General features: G+C 39.1%; 1 protein-coding gene across 1 annotated transcript in view; it reads right to left on the bottom strand.

Moving 5' to 3' along the window:
- abr (ABR activator of RhoGEF and GTPase) overlaps positions 1–13,599 on the bottom strand; it is a 90,093-nt gene extending 76,494 nt beyond the window's left edge. Inside the window, exon 1 of the mRNA XM_079449003.1 lies at positions 12,713–13,599. Coding sequence (XP_079305129.1) covers positions 12,713–13,343 — 631 coding nt within the window. The 5' untranslated portion in view covers positions 13,344–13,599. The remainder of the gene's footprint in view (positions 1–12,712) is intronic.
- Positions 13,600–15,538: the final 1,939 nt, after the last annotated feature.

Genomic DNA, 15,538 nt, shown 5'->3' with positions numbered 1-15,538 from the left:
ACAGCATCACACGGTACAGTGATCATGTATGAATATCACTCACTGTACGATACACCTTTTGGCTGCTGCTGCTGTTTTGTTTTGCTGTTTTGCGGTGCGTGGGTGCAGATTGACTGAAGGCTGCAAATGAGCATTACACTGGTAAAACATCACAACACTAGTGATTGATCAGACCAGATATTACAGAAATACACAATATTCATTTTATTTATAAATACTATTTTAAGGGGACTGTAACCAAGAGAGATGTAAAGGCAAGGGCACCCCAACCAAACATTTCACATCTGGAATAAACTTCTATTTAGTTTACATTCATCCGTACTGACCACACAACATCTCTGCTGCCATCTAGTGACACATCCACGTCAGCGCTCACTTCAACAGCTGGCTTTACACGGTTCTAGTTTTATTATGAAATATTTATTGTTATAATGAATATTTGGTTGTTGATTCTTTAACGATGTTAGATAAATGACCAGCAAGCAACAGTGCATCACCGCGCAGCATCACAGTATGCCATGAGTTGCGTAACAACATTCTCTCACATTTTAGATTTCAGGATCTTTTTTTGAGGTTTATTACCTGACTCACTTCGGTTGTTTTCTTAACCAAGCGGAAATGATGGTGGGCTCTGCCTGCAGACACTGTAAAGAGCGCCCCTTCACACACAAACACCTCCCTCTCTTCCTGTGTTTAGGGTTTATTCAACATCATTATCATCATCACAACGGGAAACAGCAAAGGTCTGAATGAAAGTTCATCCCACACAGACACACATCTCAAAAGCTGGAAATTCACAACTAGAGAGCTTCACACAATGTGTGCATCAGAGAGTGAGAGAAAGAGAGAAAGAGAGAAAGAGAGAGGAAAGTCCATTTTTGTCAAGAGGGGAAGTAAATGATGCCTTCATTTTCGTTTTTGAGTGAACTACCCCTTTAAAGTCTAAAATGATTCTAACCCTGATTCTGCTATCTCTCATTTAAATAAAGGTTGATATTTAACTTTGTTATCAAACGACATTTAAACATTTTATATGTTTACCTACAGTGTCTGAATAGTATTTGAGACGTCTATAGACGTAACTGTCTGTCAGGTGGGAGCAGGGGAGGACTGGCCGTCTGGAGCACCGTGAGTTTTCCCGGTGGGCCGCTGCTCAATGTGGAAGATATAAAAAAATCATTTTCTCACTTCGCTCAATCAAATTCAAGGCCAAGCAGAACCTAAACCAATCAAACCGAAGACAGACAGACGTTTCAGACAATTAAATTAAAGAAGCCTGGCAGACAGAAGTTCGGTAGGCGGGGACTATCGGAAACCAATGCGAATTCAGTTTGATGATTTTGAAGAAGTGAGATATGGGAAGTCAGACATAACAAAGCCAGTTCCTTGACCATAAAATGATAAACGTTAAGAGATGCAAACTACTTAACTTTTGTGAATTCTTGTGCTGTTTTAAATGAAACATTATGTGACAAAGCACATAAGTTAAGATGTTTAACGGGCATTCGACTTAACATGCCTAAATAAACATACGGTTTATAGCAGCGGTTCTTAATCCTAGTCCTGGAGACCCCTTGCTCTGCCTATTTTGTAATATTAAATATTTAAAATCAGGTGTGTTAAACAGAGAGAGATGCATAATATGCAGAGTCGGGGCCCAGGGGTCTCGAGGACCAGGATTAAGAATTGCTGGTTATTCCGTTCAAGCCATAAAATAAGACTGTGCAAGTTATATGGTGGACTTAAATAACATTGAAGAATTCAATAGATTGCGGAACTATTATCACAGGTAATTAAATGACTGTTTTCAAATTTCTATTGAATGTACAGTTTTATAATGCTTATTGAAGCCACAGTTATGTAACTCAAAGCGTGGATGTTTCTCTCCTCTCTTCTCGGTTTATAATTCTAAATGCTCACTTTTGTTTAGACTTGTATGTTGATTTTGGACTTTATATTTGATAAAACAAGAGCAAAGTCTAGTCCGACCTTTTTGGCAGCAATTAAGTACATTATCTTAAGTAGGAAGTCATCACCCTTAAAACTTGAATCTTTGACTCAGGTGCATTACGTGTCATTGTCAGTAAAGTGTTATTTACAGATACATTACACTGACATTTTCAGGCAGGGTTTTATGTTATTCTGATGTCTGTTTATTGCTAATACTGCACTGGCCTTTACTGTTTAATGTTTGTTGTTTTATTGGCTTTGCAATGTGTCTTTAAAAGGTCCTTAGAAACATTTGTTTCTAAATTGTGGCGTGATAGAATGATTTGTGCATCAATAAGCTGGTGTATTATGTTGAGAGCCTGGTGTTGTGAAGAAGTCCAGGGACCCTTTTTAGTCTCAGTCCACCCCTGGGGGACACTCATTAATATCATCTCAGCTGTAATGGACCGCTTCTTTCCGCTAAGGTTTGGAAAAGACAATGTGAATGTGTTAAGAATTGTGTAAGCTTAATGCAATTCAATCAGAAATCTTTGTTACTTCTCTATTTAACTTGGTGAGACAGAAGTGAGACTGATGCATGCAGCACTTTGAAAAGTGATAGTCTTGTGTAAGAGGAGTCTGAAGACACTGAAAGTGTGTCAAGTAAGCATTTATGTGCAGGATTCTGGGGTTTAACCTGATTTTATTATTTTTAACATGGTTTTGAAACACCCTGTGCCAAAGGACGACAGTAGTATTTTATTTAATTGATTTATTGACTATTTAAATCATTCAAAATGCTAGTAGAGTATTATGGGCTAAATCAGCTTGGCAGACCAGTCCGCTTCTGTCTACAGAGTGAAAAGTGTGTGAAGTGAAAGAGAGAGGGTGAGAAAGGGAGAGAGACAGACAGGAAGAGAGAAGGGTGCCACCATTAAAAATCTTTCCCACAAACCTCTAAAGTGGTCCACATTGTCTGCTTCTTATAGAGGTTCCCATGACAGCAAAGCGTACAGACCAACCGCTACGTGTCAATTCAGTGAAACCTCTTTTGTGCCAGGAAAGGTCTTTCAACAAATAGCAAGAATGAAACACCCAAAGCAGGTAACACCCTGAGTGTGAAGGAAACTGAACTACAGGCAAACTGTAGTACTCTACACTTAAGCGAATTACTAACTAACCTTTGCGTGCAGCAGTTAGTGTCACCAGGGGTTCATCTCTGTGATCACTTGTCTCCTAGCATGGTATTAAAGGGATCGTTTACACAAAAACACAAATTCTGTCTTCATTTAATCACCCTCAGGTTGTTTCAAACCTGTATCGATGTATTTAATCTCTTAAACACAAAGAAAGATATTTGTAAGAATGTTAGCAATTTTCAGTTCTCAGTTCATCCACTAGCATAGTAGGAAAAAATATTGTATATAGTGTTGTTCTGTTGGACACAAAGTGAGATATTTTGAAGGATTTAGGAACACAAATAGTTCTGGGTCACCTTTGACAACCATTTAATTCTTCCTACTTTGGCAGTCAATGATGTCACAGAATCAAAAAACGCAAACATTCTTCCAAATATCTTTCTCTCATCAGAACAAAGGTATGAAATGACATGAGGGTGATGAGAGAATTAAAATGTTTTGGGTGAAGTATCGCTTTAACAAAATTGCTCATTGAATGGTGGTTATACCACCTTGACACTTCATGAATTTGACTTGACTTACACGATTCCCAAAAATGTACTATTATATTCAAAACAATGGTGTTCATTTGCTTTTATTTATTAATAAAAAGGGACTTATGTAAGATTATGCCAAACTAGCTTGTATGATGTTTGATTGAGAACTTTACCTTCTTAAGCAAGATCAATTATTTGGTATTCGTGCGATTTACAGTTACACCACATTGACATTTTTTGAAAAGATCCCCAAATATTCTCCAAGAAATTTCAGTCTTACATGACAACCTGCTTGGAAATTGCGTTTCCACTGTATTTAGTCGTGTCGAGTCAGTCACTTCCGGTGTAGTCCTCAGTTTGTTTTGAGATTTAATTCCAAATTTTTATCCTTTTAAATGTAATTAAACAACAGGGACACAAAATGAGCCTCAAGTCATTGACCCAATCCCTTAACTTTACAAACAATTCTCCACTGTGAATCAAAGTCACTTTTTATTGTTGCTTTTTTATATCTGCATTCCTGAAACACATAGAAACCGGTGAACAATAGCAAGAGGAAATGTGCAAGAATAAGTCAGCGCTTGCTCTATTGCTCATTGGCTGAAAGACAACTTCCAAAAAGAATCAGGCATGTGCCAGACACCCAAATAGAAAGACGTCAGACAGAATGACACAAGTCCGATCAGAAGATGTACACCCACAATGTCATCCAGACTCTTTCTGTGAAGAAATGCACACTAAATGTGTATGGGTGTGAAACGCTCAAAGCACACACGGTATCTGTTAACCAGGAGAAGCATGAGTGCGCACAGTAGAAGACTTCTGTTTTGACAGGAAGTGTGCAAGCAAACAGGACAGACCAGTGAGCCGTCAGCAGTTGAGTTAGCACACATCTCAGAGATAAAACTGCAAGATTCATCACAGATGTACAAAACACAACACAGCCAGCACATCTTTTAGGGTAGGGATGGACACAAATACTCTAGTACTCATTTGAGTCATCTTGTGAGTAGTCAAGTGAAATGTCAAAACTGAAATGCCCTTTCTAAAGGGTCGAGCTCCAGGACCTTATCACCTACAAAAATGTACTTTGGTGGTTACCCGACATGGGTTTTTCTGATGGCTGTTGCCAACACTGCTATTGAGAAAGCAGAGTGCCTGATGATGAAACATTTTACAAATGATAAAGATAAATCTGGATTTAAAAAAAATACATACAGATGACAACAATTTCATTGCAAAAACAATGTCATTTGGTGATGTCATGTAATTAACATTTGCGGTGAATTCAAACAATCGCTTGTCTAACATTGTTACGCATGCACATGATGTTACGGTGTTCAGAGATTCATGTAGTCGACAATAGTTCAGTATAAATGTTATTTTATAATGCAAAGTTTGCATTTTTAGGCCCCCAAAACCCACTTATCATATGAATGAGAATTAAAGTTTTTATTCCAAGACAGCGTTGTGTAAAACGCGCTCTAAAAGAATTCAGAACAGAAAAAATATCTCTTTCATTTATAAGCAAAGCAAGCAGTTATTTATTATTATAAATATGTCACATATATAAATATGTCACCTGCTAGTTTTGCATGATTGTGAATGAGCTGCATAGTTTAACGCGTTACTACAGGCGTGTGACGCCCATGCATTTGTCTGCGTCTCTGTATGAGGACATAAACACCTGAACTCCATCTCCAGTGCTGATCTGAGAGTTTATTTCATTAACATTTCACTGTTCGAGAAAATAAATCGTCAACCACACACTCTTTGCAATGAGTCTTGTAAACTTGAACATCCAGATTAAAAACACTGTATTGTTTTAAATATTTATTTACTATTGTAAATTTTTGAATTCTAGCAGTAAATTGGTAAACAATAAACACTACAGTATAATGATATTTACTTAACTACTATTATATATGAATAAAAAATCAAATCGATTAATAGTTTTTTTAAATGCACTTGATTTATACATCAAAAACACCATTGTATGTGAGGAGCAATTCTACTGCAGTTTACCATTGTAAATTATTTAATAGCACACAACTGTATGTGGACAAATATATGTATTCACTTTATAGAAAATGGTGTATAAATATTTTTATGTGTAATTTATTCTAATATAACAGGTGTTTTATACTTGTGCTACAACTCTTTGGCCTGTGCAACAAAACTTTAAACCTCTATAGCAGACATGCTACATGCAAAAACAGTTAACGCACAGCCCTGATATACACCAAAACATTGATGCTACATGAAAATAAATATTAGCAAATAATTTACACCTTGACAACAGTGTTTAATTGTTTAAAAAATGCTTGTTTTTTTTACTTTCTATAAAGTGACAGTTTTGGAGATACAAGCTTTAAGTACGACAGCGACAATGTACTAGTAGATGCATACTAATAGTAAAGGGAACCTTCTTTCAAAATACCATATTGTATAACTTCGGTTATCACCACTGACATCACCAAAGCAGTAAATCTAGATGTTACAAGCATCAATAAACTGTCCTCAGATTTCAGTATAACTAGTTTTCAGGATGCTTATCACAACGAGACAGGAGTTGAATTACTGGGGATGTGCCAGCCTTGAGCAGGGGGCAACCGAGGTGTCTCTGTGGTTGAGAAAGACACGTGACAATATGAATCTATAAACTGAGGATGTCTGTTTGCTGTTTGTATTCCGCTGCAGAAAGATGCTAATGCAGTCATGTTGCACACTGTTAAACCACTTCACAAAACATCTGACATCCTGCCCACTACTCACTTCCATGGTGGCCAAAAAGAGTGTTCAACATCCTCATCTCCATGGCAAAAGCTTTATCACCATGGCCAAAAGCTGAAAGTTATATTATCAGGTTATCATCACTAAAAAGCTCAAGAAAGTTTCCTAAAGATACAAACTGCTGATTAAAGTAACAAAATAAAGGTCTGCCATCATTTCATTGTATTTACAGGGTTGTGTCTCTGAAGATAGGAACGATAAAAGGACTCAAACCTGCAACGTGTTATTGTGTATCACAAGTGCGTGAACTGCACAATACAGCAATCATGTAATCTGTCCAGACACGTGAAGCATCAGGGCAATGCAGAATATCTGCATCTCATCCTATGTGAGCAGGTCAAACTGCAATCTGCAGTTTGGTTAAAAAATTTGAGGATTTTGAAAAAAAAAAATATTATGTTACATTTTTATTGTGTCAGTGAGCCGTTTTATTTTCGTTAGCCTGTATAGATAAAAACAAACCAACTGCAGTTTGATTGTTATTAATTGGAATTGGCACATTCAAAAACATGATTTTTCAACAATGTTAAAAACGAGTTCTCATTTTGGAACCAAACTCTTCATTTCATCTTCCTAATGCCTTCAAGAGTAACACGTGCAAAGTCGAGGTTCAATGGCATTATCCAGGTTGTTAGTATTATTTCTGTCGGAACAAAGTGTGAACTTGACATTATAAAATGTGTTTATTGCTTCGACACACAAGTGCTTGTTCACTATTCTTTACCTGCGAGAACTTGTCTCAACAGCCATTACACTGAAGGAATGTAACATTAAATATTCTTTTGAATTAAATTATTTTTCGACTCCAGCCATATCGTGCAAATTAGTAACGTCTTTCCATTACACAATTTCATTCAATGTTTCTAACAGGAGCCCACTGTGTCTTCTAAACTCAAACCCTGATAAGGTATTCACTGGCACAACATATACAAATTTTGTATATAATGTATATCGTCGTTCAAGAGAGCTTGCTCGCCAGAGATAGGTTGTAATGTGTAGGTTTTGAGATTCTTTTTTGAGCGCAAAAGATAACTTTATCCTGGCAGAAATTGCTATGCGTGTGAGGGTTTAAACCCGAGCACGAGTTGTTCCTGTTTGGCAATCAAGTAATTACAGCGCATGCAGGCATCAATGACACATTTGGATGAATGATATTGACTTGCAGCAATAGTTTACTTTCTCTCATTTCAAAGGTTGAGGTGTGAAGTAACAATGCTGCCAGCTTCACTTAGTAATCACACATGAGCATTTTCTAGCCAGATTTTGTCCACAAATCCAGCTTGTCATAGATAAATGCGTAAATTGCACCACCCCTCGCCCTCGATACTATCGTGTATCGCCGATCCACAGGCTGGTGATAGAACGATCTGACTATAGAGAATGTGGCGCTGACGTAAAGTTGTGTTGCATGCTGGGTGTCACAACAATGAGTCGCAGTCATTTAGGACAGAAACAAGACAACGGAATACAATATTTTTTTTTGTGATCACAGAGTATCATGTATCAATTGCTAGTAAACAACCTCCGAAGATGGCGGCGCCGCCCCAGCATGCAACGTGCCGTGATGTCGATTGACAAGCTCTAAAGAGAATATTGCCCAACACTACTACAGTACACACGGAGCACTGCGTTTTTCCCATTAATACTGACGCACAGCCCCCCAAACTCTGGACATATTATGTAAACACAGAAGATGCTGCAAAGTAAATTAGAGAAAATTATACAGAGGGCAGAGGTTTTCATTTCTGCTCGACAACCGTGAGACTGCAGCAAACACTGTGTGCATGTTCTTGGTACGTTACTTTATGTCCAAAGGCTGAAAGTGGTCTTTGTGGCTATTTAAACACATCCGCAGGGGTGTACACTGTGGCGTATATGCAGAGTTTGGCAGGTGCATTAAACAGAGCCGCTTGTTTGTGTGAAGTGCGTGCGTCGTTGTGCTTGTTTCTGTGTGACGTTAATCAATGGCTTTTACTTAGTTTTAGTCTATTTTGCAAGTGAAAATTGTTATCTGGCTGCGTTGAGTCCATATAACTAAATAATCCTGTTATTTACACATGCCATCTGGCTTTTCTGCGTCTCTTCGAGTGTTTAACGTGCTACACAACTATGAATTTGTCTGCATCTGCGCTGTATGAGGACATGAACACATGAACTTCATCTCCGAGCTCCTATGCTCAGAGTTTATTTCAGAACATTTTACTGAGTGAAGCTATCAAACACATAATAAAAATAGTCTTTTGACTATTTATTAGCAAAACATAAAAACAGAACTTTGAAAAATTAAAACTAATTTAGGTACACTTAATGCATCATGCATAAGCTGAAGTTAGTTGCTTACCCTTGAAATAATTTTTTCTATTAATGTTTCTCATTTATACACACACATACATATATATATATATATGTGTGTATACATATGTGTATACGTATGTGTATGTGTATATATATATATATATATATATATACACACTTGATCAATCGATGGAATAATTGAAAGAATGCTCGAATACTAAAATAACCGATAGCTGCAGCCCTAAACTTGGGTCTACTTAGGATCTGTAATAATATATATTAAATATTATTAATTACTTAGGGTATACAAATTAGTAAAACATAGATGCTCAACTGAAACATGTTTGATGCTATATACAAATATATTGGAAGATATAACACTAAAAGCTGTGTCACGTCAAGCTTTTTTGGGCAGACTCAGACAGCATGACATGAGGTTTTGAAGGCCCCTGAGGTCCATGGCCCTGGCTCAGTTCATAGCATAGGAAAGTTTTGACTAAGGAGTGATGTAACCGTTCTAGAACTGAGTCAGACATGACACAGAAAACAACCGAATCAAATCAGGCATATGCAAATGTCAAGCGAATCTGAAAGAATCTATTTAATCTTGAGCTTACTGTGATATAAAGGATCCCAAGCATCATCTAAAGAAGCTTTGGAAACAATGATGACAGACAATCAGGTCATTAATCTAAAACAATAAGGGCGGAGCAGATGAGACTAATTTTAGCCCAAACTAAACTAGATTGAAGCCTCACTTACAGGCACACTGTGCGCTTAACAATACATTACATGATCTAACATATGATTTTATGCCAAACTACAGGCAAAAATTTTTATAGTTTTACACTGATAAATTGTAAGATTCAATACTGCTTTTTAATTAGTTTTTATAAAGTAATTTAACTGAATTAAATCACTGAATGACTTCAAGTAAATACTGATCTTATAAAGACAGTGCTTCCCTTTAAATACCCAGCAGCACTCACACCCTATATGCCTATATGAAACTCAGGGGAACTCACAAATGTTTTATTGGAATGACTGGAATAAGATGCTCCTCCTCGTGAACCAAACACTCACATAACTAAGAAAAGCACATGTGTGTGGCTACACTAAAAATGGAGTCAATTTATAACACAACATTTAACAGGTTATGATTCTTCTCTTCAGATCAGGAGATGCAGACAGAGTTCATAACAGATTTGGTCACTTCCAAGTTTAAAGTGAATAAAAAAAAGTCATAATTTACTTGCCCTCTTGTTATTTCAAACCTGTATGACTTTCTTTCTTTTGCACAACACAAAAGATAATATTTTGAAGGATGTTGATAACTGGACCCCATTGACTTGCATTGGTTTTGTGTGTCCATACAATAGAAGTGTACTAAGAAGTTCAGTTACCCACATCCTTCAAAATATCTTCTTTTGTATTCTGCGAAAGAAAGAGCGCAGCCAAAGAACTTGTTGAAATGACAAGAGGGCGAGTAAATTATGACAGAATTGTCCTTTTTGGGGGACCATCATTTTAAAGGAACGGTACACTCAAAAAAATCTATAATAATTTACTCACTTTTATGTCATTGCAAACCATTTATGAACATGTCTTCTTCTGCGATCAACAGAAGTGTCATGCACCAGGTTTGAACCACATGAGGGTCAAATTATAAATAATTATGAATGTTTACTTTTGGATGAACTATCCCTTTAAGCAAATACAGAGTAAATTCCGCTCTACCAGTATTTCTAAATGCAGTAGTCGTTTGTCATACATTTACCTGCACATGTAAATGGTTAATTCACAACAATACAACAAACCGTATCTAGACTGGTTGTGTTTCTTTGGTAGGAAACTGTGTTTCAGATCAGCTTAAAAGGTTTTAGTCTCAGCACACGGACTTTAGATGTAGAATAAAATCTAATATAATCTAGTTTTGAACTACAAAATACAGACTAATGCTGTGTTCACACCAAACGCGAATTAAACGTTACAAACTATTCTTGATGTTTCGCATTTGGTGTGAACACAGCATAAAACAAACAATGTGTAAAAAGCCTGGAACTCAGGCGGCGTACTGTTTTAAGGGTAAAAAGGTTTGTCGTTTAAAACATGCTATAAACACTCTTTATAAGAACTTTTCACTGCTGAGGCTGACCATCTATCTTCAAATATCTCTCTTGCGCACACACTCTTTCTCTTCAGAGACCAGATGTTCTTTGCCACTGCAAACCCAATCCCTGATTATCCCATATTAAGAGTCCCAGATCAAATCAAACCTTTCAAAATGTCACAAAGAACACGGTTGAAACATCTGAGAGAACATCACTGACACACAATGATGATGTTACGTGTACAGACTTCCAGTAACTGAACAACTCAACAATACATTTAGTCTCAATATCATTCCTCGATCCTCTTAAAACTGCAATCCGTAACCTTTGCAGGTAACTTTACGTATTTACAAATTGAATGACATAACACTGACATTTCGTCCGAAAAACTATTTTATAACGAAAACTATGAAGTATTTCTGCTTGAAGAAAGCACATAGTAGGGGAAGAAGATGGTGTTTGTAAACAATCAAATTTGCAATCATCGTTAACAAAAATGCGTCCAAAAATGTCTCTGCGCTTGTGGTGCTGTGTTGGGAAGCCCATTGAAAAATCTGTGACCTGAAGCACTTCCCTAAACTGACCAACTCACAGAACAGCAGCAATGATGTCTGAAATCAGTTTTACTGTTGCATGCAACAAATGCAAAGTTTAGGGTGGAGAAATCTCAAACTCGACCTTCCTCCATAAACTGGAGGCTCCTGACACAGGTGTCAGTCTCACAGAGAAGCAGCTTTCACAGATGAAAGCACTCTTCCTTTTTTTTAGATCTGCAACGATGTCTCATGTCTGTGTCAAAGTGGTATTACGAGACAAACACTTGAACACAACTCATTAGAAAGATAAAATGATCTTCCTGTAGCTTAATTGGCCGTTTGTGGGTTCAATACACATACAGTATATACAATAAAGTGTCTCTTTTCAGCAAAAAAAACATTGTTTAAAACGTCCTGATTTCTCTTTTAAACAAACACCGGAGAATCTGATATCCTCCTCGTGAACAAAAAACAAGTATGAAGTAAAAGGCAGAACACCTCACATTCAGTGAACACGCTTCATCAGACTGTGATACGTGTTATAAGTGACAGTGTCAGTTCACATTCATGCTGAAGGGAACCTGAGTGAGACACAAAATTAATATTAGGAGCATATTAATCTAAATTAAATCCAAAACGTGCGCATTCCAGAGCAAATTTAAATCAAACCACACGCCATTTAAATGAGGGATTTGTCTGAAATCACAACCTACACTCCTAAAAAAAGATGCTTCAAAGGGTTCAATGCCAAAGAAGAGCCTTTCTGCTTCACATAAGGATCTTTGTGGTGTTAAAAGGTTTTTCAGATTAAGAAAGAGATGGTTCTTTATCGAACCTTTGACTAAATGCTTCTTCATGGATCCAAAGATGGTCCTTCGACGCTACGGCATCGCTGTCAAGAACCTTAGGCACCTTTATTTTTAAGAGCGTACACCTATGTAGTGCCCTATTTCAGAGGACAGCCATTTTTAGTGTCCCCCAAAACCATAGTGGAGATAACGAGTCAACTTCAATCCCATGATGCACCACAAAAACAAGTGTACCCCATGTCAACTAAACTGTCCATCCACTCGAGTGTCCGAGTTCGCTCGCTGTTTTTATTCCCCCCTTCAAGGTGACTAAATTAGTGACGTATGTAGGGGATAGTGAACGAGGGTACAGGGGCCGCCATATTTAAACTGAACTTATTTGCTAAATAACTATGTTTTTTTTTCCACAAATACATCATTTCTCCTCAGAAGACATTCATGATCGCTTTTTTGGTACTTCACACATATAATTTGTATAAAGATAAACATCGTTAGACCGCAAACACACATGGGATATGTAGATTACGTGAAAGAACGTTAATTTTCTGGTTTTGTTCACCCTACCTGCAGACGAAGAGTCGTCGTGTTCGGAGCTCAGGTATCCGTCGCTGCGTCTGTCAGGTGTGCTGCGTCCGGATCCGTGAGACCCGCGGGGCGCCACCGAGGGAGACAGTCTCCCGTCGTCCGAGTCCAGATCTCGACTCAACCGGACCAGAAGGTTCTCCCGCACACCCTCCCGCACGTTGCTTCTGGGATTGACGATGTTTCTCTGCACGAAGTTCTCGTTCAGCCGCTCGTCTTCGAAGTCGTGGTCGCTGTCGCTGTCCCCAACGCGTTTACCGTCCAGCTGAGAGACGTCGAGAGGCGCCTCGTGGACACAGGGCGTTTTGCGAGGGGGGACGAGGATGGGCTTACCTGTCTTGCTGCCCCTGCACGCGTTAACGTAAGTGTCTCCCCCCCTCTCGGGCTCGCGCTCCGTCCTGTCGTTACTTTTACTCTTCTGCGCGATGGTGGTCTGCAGGTAGATCACCTTGAACTTCTCCTCAGAAAGCGCCCGCTGCAACACCTTCTCGTTGGCTTTGCATCTCTCCAGCTCCGCCCGCACGTCCTCCACCGAGCTCAGGTTCATGACGGGCACCTCGCCGTCGGGAAACTCTTTCTTCCAATGCTTCTCGAATTCCTCCTGCTCCCACATCCCGCGTCAAAGTAGTCCGACGGAGCGGGGAAAAGTCCTTCAAGACGTGTGGAATCCTTCACAGCAGCTCGGCCTCTCAGAGTCAGTTGTCCGCGGTCATTTTGTAGTTCACGCGCTGACTTGCATCCGCTCGCACGCGAGATCAGTTTTCAAGCGAATATAAACTTTCAGCTTCCGCTACATTGGAAAGTCTTGACGTCACCCGGACGCAGCCAATCACGCTCAGACGTGCAGAATCCCGGCCCACCTGTTGCGTAAACACGCGTCACGACATCCACGCTTAATTCGGTCCAGTTTGCACGTGGTGTTATCGTATGAACTTTACCAAACTTCAATTAAGCGGATAAAGTCAAACTTAACCGTGATGCCATTTTGGGGTTTTGACATGTATGCAGTGATTCAGTTGTTATGCTTTAGACCACGTGTCTCCAACCTTTTTGAAAGCGAGGGCTACCAAAATATCTCAAATCCTCTAGAAACTTTAAACATGCGAGGCCTTATTTTTACGCTCGCAGAACCAAATTCAGATATTTTTGCACCTGAATATATTAAAGCTTGTAACACTTGCTAATAATAAACGTTCATGACGATGTAGCACTTGGCTGGTCGGTATAGTCACAGATTTGTCAACTGTCTTGAGCATTATTGGTGAGGCCTGTGTTTAGCGGGCACCGCGTTGGAGACCCCTGCTTTATACACTGCTCAAGAAAATAAAGGGAACGCCTGATCATCACACCAAGTCAGTGAACCCTCGGGACTGTCAATGGATCCGGTAGGGAAGCAGAAGTGATTATGAACCGTTTTCACTTGTTTTGGTGCAAATAAAAGTGACAAGAGGTACACTGGAGAGGCAACAGCAAGGGTGGTCTGGGGAGGACCGTTCTCAGAGGGTCTTACAGACCTCCCTGTGCTGTGAAGTATTGGGATGAAATCCTCAACTCTAAATCTTATGCCGATGCAGTGCAGAGCCGTCCTGCTGCACGTTAATACCCGACCTTATGTGGCCAGAGTCTCTAGGCTGTTTCTGGATGATGAAGGCATTGATGCCATTGACTGGCCCCTCACGTTCCCCAGACCTAAATCCAGTTGAGAACCTCTGGGATCTCACGTATCCAAAGCCATTAAGGAGCACCATAGACTGCCCAGGAGCTCGCTGATGCTCTGATCCAGGTCTGAGGGGAGATTTCACAGGAGACCATGTGCCATCTCATCAGGAGTACACCCAGACATTGCGGGGAGTTCATACGGGCACGTAGGGGCATGCACATTACTGACCAGCATTATGAGTTACTGTGGAAAAACTTTAAAAGTTGAATGAGCTCCATGTTTTTACAGTGATTTTACTGTAATTCCGGCCCTGAATGTGTTTATAATTTTGGCTTTCATTGACCATTGTCACATTATTTTGTTCTCGCACGTTATGCAAAGTATGTAAGCGAAGAGCTTTAACCAGGATATTTTCTTCATTGAGATCTAATGTAGTGTGATTTAGGTGTTCCCTTTATTTTTTTGAGCAGTGTATATTTGGTTCGGTGTTTCATGAGTTCAGATGTAGCTACAGTGAGGGAAATTATTTTAACTGATAGTATTAAAAAAAGGGGGGAAATGTTATATAAAGGTTATAAATTGATTTGCATTTCAGTCAGTGAAATAAGGATTTGATCCCCGAGCAAAACATAACTTTATGCTTACTGGAGAAACCCTTGTTAGCGAGCACAGAGGTCAGACTTTTCTGATAGTTGGTCATCAGGTTTACACATGTGTCAGGATACATTTGAGTCCACTCGTCTCGAGAATCTTTAAGGTTTCTTGGCTGTCGCTCAGCAAATTGAAGTATTAGCCCCTTCACTGAGTTTCTATAGGACTGGGGTCTAGACACTGGCTCGGACATTTAATGTGCTATCCTTAAGCCACTCCTTGGTTGTCTTGGCAATATGTTTTGGGTCTTTGTCGTGTTAAAGGCACATCCACGACCTATCTTCTAGTTAAGGGGAGGTTCTTGTCCAAGATGAAGTCATCCTGTACCCGTAACAGAAAAAAAAGCCCTAAAGCATTATGTTTGCAACACTGAGCTTCTCTGTAGGGATTGTGTTCTTGGGGTCATAGACACTTGTCTCCCTCCTAATACAGGAGTCTCATAGCACTTTCTCCAAAGCCTTTTCTGAATCATGTTGATGTTCATTGTCAAACTTAAG

The sequence above is a fragment of the Barbatula barbatula genome, assembly GCF_947034865.1.
Source record: "Barbatula barbatula genome assembly, chromosome: 2".
Classification (NCBI taxonomy): Eukaryota; Metazoa; Chordata; class Actinopteri; order Cypriniformes; family Nemacheilidae; genus Barbatula; species Barbatula barbatula.
The sequence above is the reverse complement of the archived record's forward strand: the minus strand, read 5'-3'. Positions and strand labels throughout refer to the sequence as shown.